Genomic DNA, 19,900 nt, shown 5'->3' with positions numbered 1-19,900 from the left:
TGTAACAAAATGAAAATGTGTGAGGAAAATGTGGATAAGTGTGTGCACAGATGTTTCAGACCAATGAGTCCACAATGTAGAAAGACAATGTTTGCCATTTAATGGGTTAGAAAGTTTAAGCCTTTTACTTCAAACCAACTTCCCATACATGCCATGCGACAAATCTCACTGTGGTCATGTATAACCTATCCTAGTACTAACTAGGATCAGTACAGCTATTGTGTGGTGTTTTAGTCATGATAAAGCTGCCCTTTGACATACAGCTTATTGACCACGATGACAGCCTGGGAGCCTCCTTGAATGAGCCTTTTTTGGACAGAGAACAGGAACTTGCATCACTCCAGCGTTTCCTTTGGAAACTGCAAACATTCAAGTCTGTTCCTCTCAGCTCCTGGCTGCGGCTTTTTACCAGTGTTTAAATTTGTCCACAAAAGATCGGGATCTACATCCATCTGCTCATTTACCTTCAAAACAATGAACACGGTGTATCCTGATGTTTTTAACTACATCCACCCAGAGTTTCAGATAAGTCTGGATATCATGACTCACCGTTGTTTCTGGATCCTCTTCTGCCATCTCTGGTATTCCTGAAAACACCAAGCTATCCATCATGCTGTGAGCCTGCAGCTCAATAATAGTGTCTTTGATCTTTCAGTTTTCTCGGGTCATTCCTTCTCGATGGATTTCACCAACTCTCTGAGGATGGTGTTTACAGCAGCAAGTGTTTGCAGCCAGCAGCTGCTGTCTGAATTCCACTGACTCATGCAGCACTTGAAAGTCTTTTTGAAGGATTGCCAAAAGGGCCAGGCGTAAGTCACAGCTGCAGAGTTTTGTGCTTATTGACTTCAAAATGCCCCCCATGTCACCGGTCTGTGGAGAGGCCGGCTGCAGGGAATCTTCAGAGTGAATTCTCTTCATGGATGATGCCGGTTTGCTGCTTGAGCAAATCAGTGTGTTTGGGTTCCTAATAACAATGGACTGAAACACTCATAAATGATGTAATTTGCAGTCTTCCAGAGTGCTGAAGTTGATTAAAATATAGCTATAATTCTCATTTTTTATGACTTTTAAAACTTTCTAGGTGTAAACTGGCAGAGAAAATTAGTGGGATGTTTGCAATTAGCAATTTAGCTCAGCTGCACACGCTCAGTGCTGCTGAGATTCTTGTTGGGACTTGCATGACTACAGCATAGCCCTTTGACTTTGTTACGTATGGATGTTGTGGTATGAAATTTTCACTGTATGGTAATCAAATCAAAAAACATTTAAGCTTCCGCAATGAAACCTAATAACTTCCAAGCAAGTAACTGCTTTGAGCACAATATTCTGAGCTTTTTAGTCACTAGTGCTAATGAAAGGGTTAAAAAAAAACAACCCGCAGCCTACTTTTCTCAATGTGATTTGTAATAAGAGGCGCTATAACCACATTTTCATTCTTATGAAGGCTTTAAATAAAACTTCTGATATTCTTCTTTCTTCTTAAATTTTCAGTGTTTAGTGCCACACTTTGTTTCAATATTGAGCCCGTGGCTTGGAGAGCCCTGAGGAGCTCTGCTGCTGGTTTTGGTTACCAGGTGGTTCAAAGACAATCAGAGTAAGTGAACATTGGTTTCCATCTGTGTGTTTAAGATTATTTCTATTTATGTATTGATTTTGAACTACCATCTCTGTTATGCACCAGAGCAAAAAATAAACATATAAAACACTTGTAGTTTTGTAGTTTAACTTACATCATTGACTGAATTTATTTCCTCAGTCTGCTGGTCAGTGCTGCACTTGAACAGTATTCACAAAATGAAAGAGGGAGAATATATAGGTGCACCACATCTTCCCAAACCTGCCAAGATATCCAATTTGAAGGTAGGTAACTGGTAACAGTAAATATTTTGCTGTCAAAGAAATTTTGCACAAATCCAGGCACAGGAACTCGTTAAATCGGTTCATAGAGTACATATATCTAGGTATCTTAGTAGGTAACATTCACTCTTCAAAAACAATATTGATTTACCAGTTAATAAAATTAAATAAGCAAAGAAAAAAAATCATTAAGGTTTTTCTTTTCTATTGTTTTCAACATTTTAAAATGACATAATAGTGAAATTTTATTCTGTTTTTCTTTCAATTTGTTACCTTCACCCTTGTGCTCTTACTTTTACAGTGTACTTTATGTTTTGTTTAAAAAAAACAATAAAAATGTAATGTTTTCACTTCAGCACCAGGTTTCGCAGTCAACATGTCGCTTGGTTTGACAATGAAAAGCGATCAAAGAGGACAAAACACTGTGGTGAGTTACTGAACTGCAGACATTACCAGTGCTTTGTTACATTCTCTAAGGATCAAAATCTTCTCTTCTCTGTGTGTCAGATGTTTTGTTATAATCTCAAAATGCATGAAGGTCAAGTTATAATGTACTTAATAAGTTGTAAAGGCTCTAAAGTGCTGTAAAATTAACTAATGAAAAAATTAAAATCATGTTTTAAAATGCTCAAATTTGTCCCTTAACGTAGAAATTATTAATCATATCAAGGTAAAAAATTTGCACAACTTCTTAAAAAGGCTAAAGTTGTTTTTTTTTGTTTTTTTTAATCACCATTTCTGAACAGTCATATAAGAATTAGTTTTTTGTCAAATTGGTTGATCTCAAACAATAAACCATTGTTTAATCACATCTTGGCTTTGTCTCCTCTCAGGTGTGTGGTCCAACCATTGCAAAGGACTGCAAAAGCATCACCATGTACAACGGGGTGTGCTTTCAGTTGGACCGTTATAATAGGCTTGGACCACCCGTACCTTCTTCTATTCAAGGTAACAGCAAAAGGAGTTTGGCAAAGAGACACTCTTTAACACATACTCTCTTATACATGTCAGCATAAATTAAGGCTGATCAGAAAAAGCAGTGGAGCAAATAAAAAAATACTTTTTTGGAAGATGAGATTGCTGCAAAGGTAGAAGGGACACCAGGCTACATGTATGACTTGTATGATTTGGTGTAAAAAAGAGATGACAGTCAAGGCCAAATCTGAAGCCACATCCCTAAAAAACTTGCAAGAGAAAAACCCAAATCAAGTTTAGATATTGCTTAGAAATCATTTCCTTCTCTTTTTTTAAAATTATATTTTTATTGAAAAGGGATTGTTACAGTAAAGTGCATTAATATTATTTAGTCAAAAGGAAAAAAAAAGACTTTTTCTTAGTCCTTTTGTTTTACATTCACATAACAAAAAGTGAACTCGGTGGCTTGACAGTGTATACATAATGCAACATATTTAACTTATTTACTTAAAGTACATTTAATACATATTATGAAGTAGAGGGTCGACCTGGCATTATACAATACATGGGAGGTACACCAATTCAGGGCTGATGTTACCTAAATTCAGGGTGGATGGGGGACACAAAGCTAACCTATTTATTCCATATTTTGTAGAATTTATCTTTTTGAATTTTTAAGGAGAATGTCAATTTTTCCATGTTAAATATTTCAAAAACCACATTAAACCAATCCTCAATGTTGGCGGAGTTGGATTTAGCCAATTTTTGGTTATTGATTTTTTTGCTGGCCACTAATAGCGCTTGTAAGAGCTTTGTGTCCCATCCCCAGACCCATGTGCAAATTTACAAAATTACACATTTTATCTTAAAGACCTCGCACAGAGTTTAATGAATTGCCTTGATGTGCCTTTTCTGATCCACATCTTCTCCAGCATTTTGCTTTCATTTTCATTGGTCTCTCCAAGATAGTGAACTTGTTGAGTACCAATGAAAATTACAAATCCTCTCCCAGTTCTCGTTTGTTATACCCATCCCTGATTCCAATTCCCATTTGGTCTTAATGTTTTGAGTAGTATCCTTTTTTGCCCGAAGAAGCACATTATATAGTTTGGAGATTGCCTTTCTCAGAGAAACAACATCTGTTAATTTAACTATCTTAAAAATTCCTGACTCAACCGAGTTTGGGTTTGGGATATTGCAATATTGGTTTATTGGTTTACGGGGTGACCGTGGCTCAGGGGGTTGGGAATCGCATCTGTAACCTGAAGGTCGCCGGTTCGATCCCTGGGCTCTCTGTCCTGGTCGTTGTGTCCTTGGGCAAGACACTTTACCCTACTTGCCTACTGGTGTTGGCCAGAGGGGCTGATGGTATGATATGGCAGCCTCGCTTCTGTCAGTCTGCCCCAGGCAGCTGTGGCTACAACTGTAGCTGCCTCCACCAGTGTATGAATGTGAGAATGAATGAATAGTGGTATTGTAAAGCGCTTTGGGTGCCTTGAAAAGCGCTATATAAATCCAATCCATTATTATTATTAAAATAATCCCGCATTTGAAGAAACCTGAAGAAATCTACTTGTCTTTGGCCATTTCTTATTTGTAAAGATTGAAAACTCCGTAGTGTCCCTTTATGTGTGGAGGAATGGAATGTTGTTAGCCCACTCTCTATCCAATACTGAAATCTTTTATCACTTTCATTTGGTTTAAAATCTGTATCGTATGCACACCATCTAAATTCTTTTAATATTCGTTCACTAGAAATCATTTCCACATCACAAATTAGGTTTTGTAAATAATTATTTTCCTTCTTGAATGCATACTTCAGATAGTCTATTTAGAGTTAAAGTTGGATCTTTTACATCAACTTTATTAAGAATTTACATTAAAGAGAAGCTTGTCTAAATGAGAAATTTATGGTAACCCCCACCCACAACGTCCCAAATCTTGCACTGCATTTAAGCACTTCAAGCAACTTCTCCTTTTAATGTGTGCCTTCCTCTTCTTTGTTATTTATTTTTGTTGTCTTAGTATTTATATTCCCTGCACAGTTGGTGTGAGCAGCCATAGTTTCATTGTACATGTACAATGTGCAACAAAGGGTTATTCTTTTCTATTCGATTCTATTGTTTATATAATATGAGTGTGAGGAAAATGTTAAAATTAACCCTTTAAAATGTATTTCATTCTGAAATTAATCTCTTTGATAGGGTGCCCACTGCAAACAGACATTGCCTTTCTGTTGGATGGTTCAGGCAGCGTGTCTCAGCCTGATTTTCAAACAATGAAGAGATTTGTCAAAGAGATAATTCAATCATTTCTCTCAAGTGAAACACAGGTAAGCAGCTGTTGTCGCTCTGTCAGTAAAATCATGGCACAGATATAAAATAGTTCCATTGTTATTTCTATTAAGTCCCATAAAAATAATGTTTTACATGTTTTAATTTCTGCCTTTTCAGTTTTCTGTTTCCCAGTTCTCCACTTATCCAGAGGTTCACTTTAACTTTAAGAAATTTTCCTCATCTGGATCAGTGGAGACTGACATCAATGGAATCAGACAGCAGGGGGGATCTACTTACACAGCTAAGGCCATCACACATGTTGTGTAAGTAATACAATGATATTACTGAAGCACTGCAGTTACCTCATTGTTTGGACTTCCTGTCCAGATGACTTTTTTTCTTTGAATCTGACCACACTAATTTGACTGTGACTGCAGGAAGCCTTTTAAATGGGACACTGTACTCAGACTTGGGTTTTAAAGTATCTTCACCAGAGTCATGGCACCCAAAAAGGCTAAATTCAAATGTTTGCAGATTTAAATTTGAAAAAACAAAACAAACAAACAAACTTGTATTACATTGATTTGTACAAAAGTAAAAAAAAAAAAGCAAAACAGAATGATGTATGCTTAAATAACAACCATGCAATTTACCTGATAGTATATAATTTACAAGATCAACTGTAAAACAAAATCTTTAGAAATTAGATTTTTTTTTTTTTTTGACAGGAACAACGTTTTCACACCACAAAGTGGTTCCAGACCAAATGGGAAGAAGGTCTTGATAGTAATTACTGATGGACAATCTACTGACCGGTATGATCTACGAGATGCAACAAAGCGAGCAGAGAGTAAAAACATTGTTCGATTTGCTATTGGGGTAAGTACTTTCATTACTAAACTTGCAGAATGTTGCATTTTATACTAGTACTTGGTTTTGTTCACTTGTCACACTACACTCCCATTATAATGCACTATAGGGAGACAGGTCCTGAGCAACTCATTCACTACACCTTCAGAAGCTGCTTGGCCATAGAGACCCAGTCTATGAAGCTCACAATCTTTGTGCTGCATTAATGCCACAGGAGGTTAAAAGTGTTTTCAACTTTTACACTGAGTTGGCATGGCTCTAAAGCAGGGGTCCCCAATCCCAGTCCACGAGGGCCGGTGTCCCTGCAGGTTTTAGAGCTCACCCTGGGTCAACACACCTGAATCACATGATTAGTTCATTACTAGGCCTCTGGAGAACTGAAGACATGTTGAGAAGGTAATTTATCCATTTAAATCAGCTGTGATGGATCAAGGACACATCTAAAACCTGCAGGGACACCGGCCCTCGTGGACTGGGATTGGGGACCCCTGCTCTAAAGGCTTCCACTTTGAAATAATACCATTTATAGTCAATCGTGGAATATACAGGAGGGATTAAATTTCACAAACTGACTTGTTGCAGCAGTGAGATCATATTACAGTATCACACTCATATTAGCTAAGGTCTTTAAAATGACTAATTCTTTCTCAAATATTTGTTAAGGCTAAGTAATGGCTTAGTGATGTGTGTAAATTTTACTGTAAATCAGGTGAAGTATAAGGACTGTATTTTACTAAAGTGAGCAAATAATCTTGCTTAATATGAGGACTCAAACATATCTGTAAAATCATAGGTGGGCAGCGCTTTTAGGCTCCCTGATGCAAGAAAAGAACTGCGCACCATTGCATCCACTCCCTCATATGTGTTTGAAGTGGAGAACTTCGACGCACTTGAAGTAATAAGACAGAATCTGCAGGACAAAATTTTCTCCATCGAAGGTATGAACATGAATTTATTGTTTCAACTTAAAATTCCTGTAAATGTTTCAAAAATTCAAATAATTACATTATGTTAAATATTATTTTACTGCCTACCTATTCATAAGAGTTTTTTCACATCAGATGTCATTCCTAACATGATGATAATCTGTGTGTTTTACTGGAATTGAAGCAGTGAACTTTCATTTGTTGTGTAAACTGCTACACTATGAAGCAACTAAAATCACCACATTGTATCAACTTTATTATATTGTATTCATTAGAGTCACATTTTAAATTGAACATCCTGTAACTTTACATTAGAGAAATGAACAACAAATGCGGTTATAATAAACAGTAAAAATCATTTGAAATTATTTGTTATATTAATGAATGTAATAATAATGCTAAATTTGATGCTAAGCATGCTATTACTATAACGTTTTGAAAGGAAGAATCCATTTTCAGATACTTTTATAATAAACAAATTATTTGAAAATTGTACTTAGCATAATGAAGCATAGTGAGAGAATGAACCTGTATGAATGTATATGTTGTATTTTGTCTCTCTTTTACCTTCTCATTTATTTTTCTGACACAGGATCTCAAAGCAGTGGAGAGTCACTGGAAATGGAAATGTCTCAAGAGGGATTCAGTGCAGTTATTGTGCCTGAGGTAATTAAAACTACCTGAAACTCACCAGACAGCCGAGTCATAGAAAGAAAGATTCACATGTGCCTTGTGGGAGTTTTTAAGTTCTAATGGCAAATACAGGTTAAACACATTCCAGATTTTAAATGTAAAATAAATTGTGTATAAAATGTATTTCCTGTCTGCACTGTAGGGAATTCAGATGTCTATTGTTGGTGCAAACCAGTGGAAGGGAGGCTACGTGCAATACACAACAGGAGGCCAGAAGGTGAAAACATATGAAGATGTGTCTTTGGAGCCTGACAGTTATCTTGGTAAGAATATTACAGCTTTAACAATCTAACTCATACACATGTGATCATGTATATACACAGCTCTGCTCCAGTTCTTTCACCCAGAAACACTAATGAGTTTGCAAAACGGACACAATTTTGTCATGAAACTGCTGTGTCAGGCAGGAGAAAGGACCCAAATGCAGAACTCAAAACACAGGGATGAAAAGAAGGAGGCTGCTTTATTGCAGTGGCAAAACTTATACAAAAAACACTTATAAAACCAAACCAAAACCCAGAAACTGGCAACTAAAAACAAAACACTGGGAAACTCAGGATTGCAATCTCTGGGAGCACAACAGGAGAAACCCACAAGCATGAGGGGACGATGCAACGCTGACTGAGAGAAACACAGGGCTACAATACATGGAGGGATAACAAGGGAATAGGACACAGGAGGACACACACCTGGGAGTAATCAAACACAACAAGACAAGGGGAAGCCAAACTAGACACACTACCATGAGACACAGATTTACAAAGTAAAGCAGGAAACATAACACATAAACGCAGGCTTAACAAAGGGATAGAGCTGACAGGGGAGATAAAGCAACCATGGAACACAGAGACAAAAACCAGAATACTAAGAGCGCTAACACCGAAACCAAAAGACTAGAAATGATAAATACTGACAGAATCAAAGTTCAATAATAATGCAAAACACTGGGTCACTGACCCAGGACCATGACAAATTTAAATGGAGGCATCTTAATCTTTCTTCCCCCTTTGAATACCTAAATTCTAGGTTACTCTATGGCAGTTGCTAAAACCCAACGTGGCTCTCTGACAGTTGTTGGTGCTCCAAGATATAAACACAGAGGAGCTGTGTTTGCTGTTAACAGAGAAAACTTGAAAAACCAAAAGATTGAGTCCTTTTCGACACAGGTATGTTTTTGCAGGAAGACAAACCTGAATCATATTGTAAAATTATTTTCTCGAAAATAAAAGCTGTTTCAGTTACACAGTTTTTCTAATTAATAATTTTATTGCTTTAACATTATCAGACTGGTGCATATTTCGGGGCAGAGGTGTGTACCATGGACATAAATAATGATGACATCACTGATCTAATCTTCATATCTGCCCCAATGTACATGGAGCCTGATAGAGAGGGAAGAGTTTATGTTTGCAGATTAACTGGTCCGGTAAATATATTTAGAATATTTATAATATTTTATGTCCTACAGTTAAATTAATCAGTTTATTTGCCAACTTTCTTAATGTTCATAAAATATTCACTCTCTTCCTTTTAGTTTGTGGAGTGTAATTTTGATGATCCATTAGTACTAAGAGGACGTGCAGCTGTCAAAGGAAGGTTCGGCTCTTCTCTTGCTGTGCTGCCTGATCTAAACTCAGATGGATTCAGGGATTTGGCAGTTGGAGCACCTTTGGAGAATAATGGTGAAGGCAGCATCTACATATTTAATGGCGAAGGAGGAGGAAGAATCAGTCCTACTTACTCACAGGTACATGACATCAAAGAACTCACAATGATGACTAAAATCATCTACCACGTAATTCCAATATCTATACAATCTACAGTTGGAATATATAATCTGATTAAAATATTATGTATATATATGTACACAGAGAATAACTGGCTCTGAGGTCCAGTCAGGACTGAAGTTCTTTGGCCTCACAATCAGTCAGTCATCTTTTGATCATAGTGGTGATAGACTGCCTGACTTAGCGGTGGGTTCAAAGGGTAGAGTTGTCTTACTGAGGTAAGTCAAAGATAGTGTAATCATACATTACTGTCGTTTATGATAATTCTATCATTTTTGTTGATGGTGAACCTTAATGAATTCACTAATGTATAAAAGTTTACATCAGTTTGAAATATAGAACAGGGTAAAGCATATTTATTTTTCAAAGGTCAAATTATATTAATGAAAGTTTATAATTTTCAAAACGTAACTAATGAATGGATTTCCTTTTTCTAGTTATCTTAACACTTGATTGAAAATGCTCTACTGGTTAAAGAAGCAATAAATGTGGTTGCTTAAGCATCTAGAATTATAGTCTGTGTTCAGTCTTGTTGTAACAAATGATTTCCATTCAGAAATTGAAATGCATGCATTACCCCAAAACAGAGGATTTAATAAAATAGTGTGTAGTAAAGTCATGTTAACAATATGAAATAATTATCATTTAGTAAGCCAATTGGTATGATAAAGTTACTTAACTGAAACACTATTGTTCTAGAGTTATGAAAATTCAATCAAAAAGCATTTCCTTAAATGTTCATTTAAGATTTGTTGTATAAATAATTTCAGCTTGAAAAAGGACATTTTTGGGTGACTCAAAATTCTGTAGCTTTAAGTTAAAACCCCAAATGTAATTTACATGTTTCCCCCCTACTTTCCAGATCAAGACCTATAGTAATGGTAAAAGCTGAGGTGTTATTCAGCCCAAACCAAATTCCTACTCAGAATGTAGACTGCTCAAAACCATTGGAGAACACAGCTGCAATCTGTTTTACCATGAGCAGAGTGTCTACAGTCAACACAGGTTCATCATTCACCTCACTTTTTGTAAAACAAAAAAGCCAGTGTCCATTATTTTAATGTTAATGTCTAAACATTCGTAACATGGAAATGTATTTGTTCCAGCTCAAGCAAGGATTGATTACACTTTAACACTGGATGCTTCTCGCAAATCTCCAACCAACCGGGCTTACGTCAGTGGGAAACAACAAGAGCAGTCTGGATCTGTTACTCTTGACTTACGAAACCGACAATGTTCAACTGTAAAATTCATTATCGAGGTAAAAAATAAAACATCTGAAAAAGTACTAAAACCAAGAGAGATTCAAGTCAACAAACTTAACGTTGTTCTCTTCTTGCAGGCCTGTCCAGAGGATGCTCTTAATGTACTTTCCAATGAGCTCAAATTCATATTTGATGGGTTGCCATTAAACACAAACCTCAGGCCAAGTCTTGCCCCACAGAGTCAAACAGCAACTATTTTTCCTGTAAGTAACCCAAGAAAAAAAATACCAACCAACTAAAAAACAAACCCAAAGAATATTTGACTGGATAACTGAGCCTAGTCAAAGTTAAGAAACAGTTTTAGTTTTGCACTTTCATTTTCAAATGCCTTGTATTATTGGCATGCAATTGACTTATACCTATTGGAGACACTTCTACTGAAGTAATGGAAGTAAATGGGTTATATTTACCCCAGTGGTGTACCCCTACAATACATGCAAGTTGTGCAAAGAACAGCTTTCTGTGTGCAATTTCTTTTAGTCTTTTAAAACACGTTTTTAACACAGAAGAGAACCTATATAGTTCTCAGCTGCTTCCACAGTAGTGACAAATTTCAAGTTTAAAAATAAAAAATGTCACAGACTACCCGTCTGCCTGCAGCCATTGTTTGTTGTCAGATGAGGACAGCGTCAGAAACACATGATACATCCAGTCTTTAGGCTAATCTTGCGTGCTGTTGATAGTCCATCAGTCAACTACTGAGAAAAGCGAAGTTATGACATCCAAAGAGCTGAAGTGAAACCAAGTGTTAAAAACAAAGTCAAGTGTCCATGGCAGCCACTGTGTGTACTTTGCACAATCTATTTTTGACCTTTTATGACTTTTTTTTCTCCTTTTTTGCATATTTGATCTATTCCTGGTGAACTCTACTGTTTCCCCTTTCCCTATTCTGGACCACTTGTCAACAAATCAGCATTCGACTGATGCATAGGTGATTAGGGCTGCTCAATTAATCGAATTTTAATCACGATTACGATCTGGGCTTTCAACGATCATTAAAAATGACTGAGCCGTTTATTAGCCCCTCCCTCGTGCCTTACTCTCGCGCTGCTCCGTGTGGCAAAGCGAGCGCACCTCTCTGCATTTCGAACACGTGTCACAACAATTAAGAGCAGAGGTCCCCAACCATTTTTGCGCCACGGACCGGTTTGTGCCCGACAATATTTTCACGGACCGGCCTTAAGGTGTCGCGGATAAATACAACAAAATAAAACTAGTACCGGTACCGAAAAAAAGAAAATTTATTCATAACACACGTGAAAAGACACAGGAAAACCGAGTAAACGATAAAAACGATAACAAAATAACGCTGAAAACTGATAAAAACCCTGAAAACTATACATTTCACACCTGAGCTTCAACTCTCGCGGCCCGGTACCAAACGACTCACACACCGGTACTGGTCCGAGGCCCGGGGGTTGGGAACTGCTGATTAAGAGGACCCAAGGGAAGCTCGGAAAGCTAAGCAGAAGTTATTTGGAGAGGAGAGTGACTGCCGTTGGTTGAAAAGAGAGGTAAAAAAAAACTTCAGTGGTGTGGAAGCATTATTGGTTCGCGGAGTCAGACGTGGATCAAGTAGACATAGTGTGTAAACTTTGCTACGGTGTTGTAGCTGCACCACAGAGCAACACTGCAAAGTTCACTAAACATAGATGTTTACATTTTTCATTTACTTTTTATATTGCAAACATTTGCACTGTTATCAGTTTTTTTCACACTATTTTATGACAATCTTTAAAGTCATTATTCAATACATTGTTATTGTTAAATAAATATCGTCAAATAATCAAGATCTCAATTTCAGTGAAAATAATCGTGATTATCATTTTTGCCATAATCGAGCAGCCCTATAGGTGATTTTGTCTAGCGATATGCAGTTGGGATTGTGGAGGGCTGCACAGGAGCACATTTGCAGTGGTTGAAAACCAGCAAAGTGGTATACTGACTTGCAAACTGCCAAAACGTCTGATACTGTTTTTGGAGTCTGCATAAGGAGTTAAAAGTATGTCTTGGACACTTGCTTGCATGTGCTTCACTCTCTTTGTGGTTGCATTATGTCCTCCAGACCTTTTTTTTTTTTTTTCAGTTGAAAGGTGACGGGGCTCTTCCACTTATTGGTCATGTTAAAGATCTCAGCATTTCTTCCTAATGGATGTGGCAACTGTCTCCGTTTGACTTACAAAAATTGCCTAGTTGGAAGGAAGAATATCTACTTGGTACCAGATCAGATGTGTTGAGCGGCTCCTTGGCTCCATAGTCACCGTTGCAGATGAGAAACTAACTTCAGCCTTCCCATGCCTGGATGTAGCTGCCACCTGGCATTTCACCTTTTGAACAAGCTGGGAACTAAGCCAAATGCCTAGGCTAGCTCCATGTCTTGCCAGAAAATCTGAGCCTAATTCTCTATCCTGAATAAGGATGATTTCCACGCTGCTGGTGATAACTACAATCATACTCCATCTGTGGGGTGCCGAATCAGAATCCTTTAATAAACAGACTAAAAAATGATGTGGTCACAGTTGGTGCAAGACAGTAAGTGGCCTTCTGTAGTTGCCTCCATCTGGCAGGTGTCCATCTCCCTTCTTGACCAACTTTTCTGGGACCAACCTCATCACTGTGGCCAAGTAGCATTCAATTCACCCCCTGCCCTAGTGATGCTCTTCCCAGTGTTAGGGTGGTCTGCATGCCACCCACCCAGTCATCCAAACTCTGGTTCACTCTAGCTCTATCTAGTTGAAGAGCTACTGTTGTTCAAGAGACACCCACTAAGTGAACAATTTTATTACCTTCCATAAAATAACAGATCTCTTTAGAAAAGATCAAATTTGTCTAAATATGAAACTATGGCAGAAATATTTTGTTTTTGGTCCAAAAGGTCAGAAAAAAAATTCTGTTCATATCAATACTATTTTTTGGAAACACATCTGGAATCTGGGCATAATTTTTGTGTTCTCAGTTTTGATAAGAATATTAATAAGGCCACAGTGACACGGTTTTGTAAACGGACTCAGGCGCAGACCAGGAGACCTTTGCAGAAACTGATAGTGCGTTTATTTACAGTGGTGTCACCGGGTGATTATATATATATACAAGGTGCTCGGGGAAGGGGTCCGGGGCTCCAGGGGGGAAGGGTCCAAAACCACACTCTGCTCTTTCATCCAACAATCCCACTCTTTTCCCACTCCAGTCACTCTTCTCGCTCACTCGGGGGTACAGGGACGGGTCCGGGGGGAATCTACGCACACAAACAGAAAATCCAATTAGCACTAGATCACAAGGAAACTCACAGACTTAGGCAGATTGCTGAAGCACTAACGCAGGTGACTCAATGTTCCAGCGACGAGTAGTGTAGGTCTGCCATCTTAAAAAGCCCTTCTGATTGTGGTAACCAGCGCCAGGTGTGATGATGAGCACAGGTGTGTGGGCCAGGGGTGGAGCCCACAGTGAGCACCGGGGAAAGAGAGAGAGAGAGAGAGAGAGAGAGAGAGCACAAGAACACATGTTGCCTAACACGGAATCAGCTGGTGAGGCACGGGGACCGTGACACACATATAGTTCTTTTTTTAATCACTTAAAGATATTTATCAAAAATTAAATAATTCTCAGCTAAAACTGACTCAGAGAAATTAGTCTCTGCTTAAGCAGGTAAGACTAGGGATGATATTTTATTTACAGGATTTTCCAGATAATCCGTATTATTACGTCAACTTTTTCGGAATATATCAGCCACAGACCTTACATGTACATGTAAATTTGAACATATTAACCTGGTACTGAAGTCACTTAATTGGCTCCCAGTTCAGTTTAAAATCTACTAGTTCATAAAGCAAATAATATATACTTTATTTACGTTTCCATATTGCTCTCTTTCACAGTTAGGGTTTGAGATCAACTGTGGTACTGACAACAGATGTGTTGATGACCTTAAAGTGGATTTCGGCTTCACCAGGTGAGGCTTGCTTGTGTGAGCACAGTTATTGTTGCCATATTGTTTGAACTGAAAAATAACATGGTTTATCAGAGCTCAAAGTACATTATATTTGATGCACTGTGGCATTAGTATGACTGTAGCCTTGTTTCCTCTCTCTTTTTCTCAACTTTCTCCATGTGCTACCAGATCCTCAGTGGTTAAAGTGGGCATTGATGAATTTCTGCATGTCACAGTCACAGTGGAGAACAGAGGAGAAAACTCCTACAACAGTCGTGTTATTCTCACGTACCCAGCTGGACTGTCCTACAGGAAGTTCACGAGTCAGCAGGTAAGGCACCAGGATCACGTCTGTATCGGTTCATCACTGATCTGTTGTTGTTCAAATGCATCCAGGAATCATTTTGTTTTTTAATAAAGGGAAGAATTGAGTGCAACTCCTTGGACAGTGAAGATGATTTATCCCGGGGATGGACAGACTGCACTATTGACAAGCCAATTTTCAAGAGCAAAACTAAGGTGTTTTTTTGTAAATAGCATTTTTTTTATCAAATTTTTTTTCTGAATTTTGCACAATTTGAAGGCAAAGAGAAGTCACTCATCTTTCTCATTCAATTAAGGCTTCCTTCATTGTCTCCTATGGGATTGACACCAACAGTCAATTTGAGAAGGAGATCTTTATCACTGCAAATGCCACCAGGTAATGTTCCTTCCTCATTTAAGTAACAGCCCCATGTATACATTACAAATATGTTCACTTCTCTCTTTCAGTGGAAATCAGGAGCATGCCCCTACAAGTGAACTTTACAAAAGGAAATCAATTAATGTAAAATACAGCATTTTTATGACATTTGCGAGGTATGTGTTGTTTTGTTTGTAACTAAAGAAAGAATTACATGTAGTAAGTAACAAATAAGTATGTAATAACAAGTATTATATATATTTTAAACATCAAATATACATTATCTGTTTAGCTCACTAAGCTACAACAATTTCACATTTGGGAAGAATGATTTGAAGAAACCAGTCCAACAATCAGTTAAGGTACATTTAAACTTCTACAGTGGTGTGAAAAAGTTTTTGCCTCTTTCCAGAGTTACTGTTTTTTTTTTTGTATATGTCTGTCACACTTAAATGTTTATCAGATAATCCAAAAAAATGTTGTTATTAGACCAAGATAATAGAAAAAAAATTTATGTTAATTTTATAACACAAGTTAACTGTGGTGTATCACATTTTTGGAAAGTTGTACAATTCCTCTAGCCACACCCAGGCCTGATTACTGCAATATCGTTTCTTAATTCACTTAAATGGGACCTGCCTGACAAATTAAGTAAACTAAAAGATCCTCAACAGTCAGACATCATGCTGCGTTTCAAGGAAAATCCAGAACCAACAAGAAACAAAGCAATTGAGATCTCCCACCACTTACCTCAGTTAGGGTCAGAGTTCATGACTCCAACATAAGAAAGAGTCTGGGCAAAAATGGCCTGCATGACAGAGCTCCAAGATTAAAACAACTGCTGAGCAAAAGGAACAATAAAGGATCGTTTCAGTTTTACTAGAAAACATCTTACCGATCCCCAAGACTTTGGGGAATATACTCTGTGGACTGATGAAACAAACATACCAAAACATCATGAAGGAGAATGTTGGGCCATCTGTTTATGACCTGAAGCTGAAGCACATTTGGGTTCTGGAGCAGGACAAGGGTGCAAAACACACCAGCAAGCACACCTAGTCCAAGTCCTGACCTGAATCCCAAAGAGATGCTGTGATATGACATTACAAAGGTGGTTTTAATTCTCAAAAACCCTCCATTGTGTCTGAATTACAACAATTCTGCAACAATGAATGGGCCCATGTAGGTTTGGATATTTTTTCCTCTCAAACATAAACACCTTCATTTAGAAACTGCCTTTTGTATTTACTTGTTATTTTTGTCTAATATTTAACGTTGTTTGATGGTCTAAAACATTTAGGTGTGACAAACATACAAAAAAAAAAAAATAGGAATTCACTTTTTCCCAACACTGTATCTATATTTTTCCATTGTATGAGTCCATTGTATCATTTAGACCTAAATTTAATGGTTGATTGTCCTTTTCTTTACTTGTTTAGGTTTCAAACTATATCAGAGCGCTTAATTTCATTGTGGTGATCAAAGTTCCAGTGAAACTTGGTGAAAAAGACATTTGGGTGGATTTGAGCAGTCTACAGGTATTACATTTGTCAGAAGTCTTAGTTTTTGACTCCACAAATGGCTTAAATTTTGATATGGATGGATGGATGTGGTGAAATTAGAACTAATAAAACTATCAAACTGTTTTTTATTTGATAAATCAAACACAGATTTCAGATTGTCAGAGAGGAAATGATGAAGAACCAAGTGTCAGAGATTTTGTTCCAAAAATACAAAAGAATAAAGTGGTGGTAAGTATGCCTTGGTACTTAACTGTTCATATTTACCCTAATTGTAGATTTAAAAAGAAATCACATTACACGGTATCACAGCTTATGTTGCATTTTCTCACCCTCAGGACTGCTCTGTAGCCAGGTGCAGAGTGTTCAAGTGCAACTCATTCTTGAAAAGACTGCAGAGTAGGACATACGAAATCTCTGCCAACATTAGTTCACAATGGATAGAGCAGGTAGTTGAAGGGAAGTTTGCGTTGTCTCATTAAGATTTGTTCCTGAGTATGTACTAATAACTTTTTTTAAGATAAGTATGTTTCCTATTAAATCAAAAAACACCCAATTTTGGCTCATTGTGTTCCATTTTTCTTAGATTGGACTGCAATCTACCAAATTCCTCTTGACCAGTACAGCCACTGTGGAGTATGACCAAAGCCAATACATCTACTTTTCAACAGTGTCTAACAACAATCCTCCTGTTCACAAGGTGATTACATATTTTTTTTCTCTTGTCTGAGTTGTAAAAGATCTTGAATATAATCCATATTCTATTATCTCTCAGCTTGAAGCAGTGGTTGAAGTATATTCTGAGGCAAATTTCACCAAAGAGATCATTGGAGGATGTCTGGGAGGGTTGGCTTTTCTGGCTTTACTCACTGCTGGTCTGTATAAGGTAAAATACACTTTTTAGACTTTTTTTCAATTACTTGCACAGCTTTAAAGTTTTTAGATAACATGTTCAGTTAAAAATAGTTTAAAGGTTAGTATATTCACTCATATAGCTTTGTTTTTTTCACTAATCTTTTTAATGGATGACTGGTGCATTTTTATGTTTTTCCTTGCAATTCTAGGCTGGATTTTTTGAGAGTAAGTACAAGCAGATGATAAATGACAATGCAGAGGACGGTCCAGATCCAGGGACTGATGGAAGTCCATCCCCGGCAGAAAAATAAAGATCACATTTGTAGTTGCATGTTTAAACTATATGAAAGCTATAGATCCTCCTTATAATTTTAGAAGTCAACATTTTGTGTAAAAATGTCAATGCTACCACATTGGATTAATTAAACCAAAAACAGCTTGCTATATCTGACATCATTCTTTCACCCACTCATTCAACACTTTACACTTTACTATACAATGAATATTTCTGAGTTTGAATTGCAAACATTGTACAGTGAATTAGAATTTTTGTGCTTAGTGCAGTGCGATACATGCAAATTCTTGTTAGTTTTTGTAGTTTTGTGCTGATAGTTTTGGCGCAACTGTCTCTTTAGCACCACCAATAGGTGATTTTGTGAATAGTTTTGACACATAGTGACACTGCAGGAAGTGGAAAGAAGTAGGAATTTTTAAGGAAGCTACACATGACTGCAACCAATCCACATGCATCAGCCATTAATCCTTAGACCTTTCTGGCATCATCTGTATGTATATTGTTTATATGATCAAAAACAAAAATAATCCCAATACAGTGTCATGTACTGTTTAAAACATAGTGCTGTCAGTATTGTAGCTCGGTGTACACAGGGCTTCCTCTAAATCACTGATGTAACTCTGAACAGTCACCCTGTAACTTCTGCATTTTGGTTTTCAACTCTGACTTTGTCAGCAGAATCAATACGTCACTCATTTCTCAAACTACTTTCATGGATGTAACACAATGGACTGTTTAGTGTGATGCATGCACAATCATTCTTGTAACAACATCCTAAAAAGTTGATTCTGTTCATCTGTTTGCAGTGTTTTTAGTGGAAGAAACATTCATAAACTCATCTAAGTGAGTTTTTCAGTCTCAGCTGTCTGCAGATTTCAACAACCTTATAAATTAGGGGTGTCAAACATAAGGCCTTGGGATTAGTGTTGGCCTGACAAAGACTTTAATCCTGCCCACTGGACACCTTGAAAAAGAAGGATTAAATTTTAGACTTTTAACTGTATATATCTATTTTATAAGTGTTAAAGATTTTCCTACAGATAAACACACACACACACACACACAACCTGCAAATATCAGCAAGACCTATTTAGAGACAGGACTCAAAAAGTTCAAAGCAGTTGGAAGGACCAGTCTCCACAGGGCTTTTGCTTAGACCCAGACTCATGTCAATATTATCCCAGAGTCCACACCAGAGTCACACACCACTCAACAGCTCGCAATTTCCAAATCCTGTGCACATGGACAGACTGATGAACATAACTTTACAACAAATCCAAACAATAACCAAAGTAGGAGTAGCACTTCACTAGCTGCTTTCAAGGCACCAAGCCATCATAAGCTGATGCACTGCTGCATCCTTTCAAAGCTGCCCAAACGATCTCATCAGAGCGAGTGTGTGATTGCCACCAGGTATGTGATCCTGAAGGAACATAGGCCAACGCGCGCGCACACACACACACACACACACACACACACACACACACACACACACACACACATAGGGAAAATGGAGAATGGAGGCACAGACTTGAAACCAAAAACAGAGAGACAAGGACACAAGAAGAAAACATCAAACAACATAACATAATATAAACATGATATGATATACTGAAGAAGATATTAGAGAAAACAGAAAAACTCACACACGGGGAAATCAAAAAAACTAATAGAATAGAAACAAGCCCACTTTTCAGTATTAAAACAGCAATGAGTTAATACGATTCAAAAACTATTCATACTAAATAACAGTAATCAAATACAAGGGGTCTAGAGAAAAAAGTAAGAACAAAAAGTGAACATTTTCTGTGAATTAACAAAACCTATGTTAACTTGATTTAATTACCTGGAAAATTTTCCCATGATTAAATTGTGTTCAACAGATTATTGTTTTGAATGAGACCATGTCATCTAGCTATATTTTTGTTATATTACTACTACTACTGTTACTTGTGAGTACAAATGGTTGTCTGTCTCTCTGTGTTAGTCCTATGACAGACTGGTGATGTGTACCCCACCTCTCGCCCTACG

At 37.4% G+C, this 19,900-nt stretch overlaps 1 protein-coding gene across 1 annotated transcript; it reads left to right on the top strand.

Moving 5' to 3' along the window:
* The first annotated feature begins 1,278 nt into the window (after positions 1–1,278).
* On the top strand, positions 1,279–18,018 carry LOC146703045 (integrin alpha-M-like). The gene is made up of 30 exons (XM_085467312.1): positions 1,279–1,303; positions 1,492–1,594; positions 1,757–1,860; positions 2,214–2,284; positions 2,691–2,805; positions 4,977–5,104; positions 5,226–5,371; positions 5,777–5,927; positions 6,712–6,856; positions 7,437–7,510; positions 7,680–7,800; positions 8,564–8,703; positions 8,823–8,963; positions 9,072–9,284; positions 9,409–9,542; positions 10,187–10,329; positions 10,431–10,585; positions 10,667–10,792; positions 14,465–14,538; positions 14,707–14,848; positions 14,938–15,036; positions 15,138–15,217; positions 15,289–15,375; positions 15,492–15,561; positions 16,639–16,737; positions 16,870–16,950; positions 17,058–17,168; positions 17,306–17,419; positions 17,495–17,605; positions 17,784–18,018. The coding sequence occupies exons 1-30, from the start codon at positions 1,279–1,281 to the stop codon at positions 17,883–17,885; spliced, it is 3,405 nt and encodes a 1,134-aa protein (XP_085323438.1). The 3' UTR covers positions 17,886–18,018.
* The last annotated feature ends 1,882 nt before the right edge of the window (positions 18,019–19,900 follow it).

Source organism: Copadichromis virginalis, linkage group LG8 (genome assembly GCF_057382275.1).
Source record: "Copadichromis virginalis isolate Kocher_CV1m ecotype Utaka linkage group LG8, C_Virginalis_male_GT1.1, whole genome shotgun sequence".
NCBI lineage: Eukaryota > Metazoa > Chordata > Actinopteri > Cichliformes > Cichlidae > Copadichromis > Copadichromis virginalis.
This window is presented reverse-complemented; position numbering and strand designations above follow the sequence as displayed.

Excerpts from the sequence above, each read along its gene's own strand:
- LOC146703045 (XM_085467312.1), top strand. The coding sequence starts at position 1,279 with ATGAAACCTAATAACTTCCAAGCAA. Across the intron at positions 1,304-1,491 it reads ACCTAATAACTTCCAAGCAA|TGTTTAGTGCCACACTTTGT; the intron begins GTAACTGCTTTG and ends TTAAATTTTCAG. Across the intron at positions 14,849-14,937 it reads GGAAGTTCACGAGTCAGCAG|GGAAGAATTGAGTGCAACTC; the intron begins GTAAGGCACCAG and ends TTTTTAATAAAG.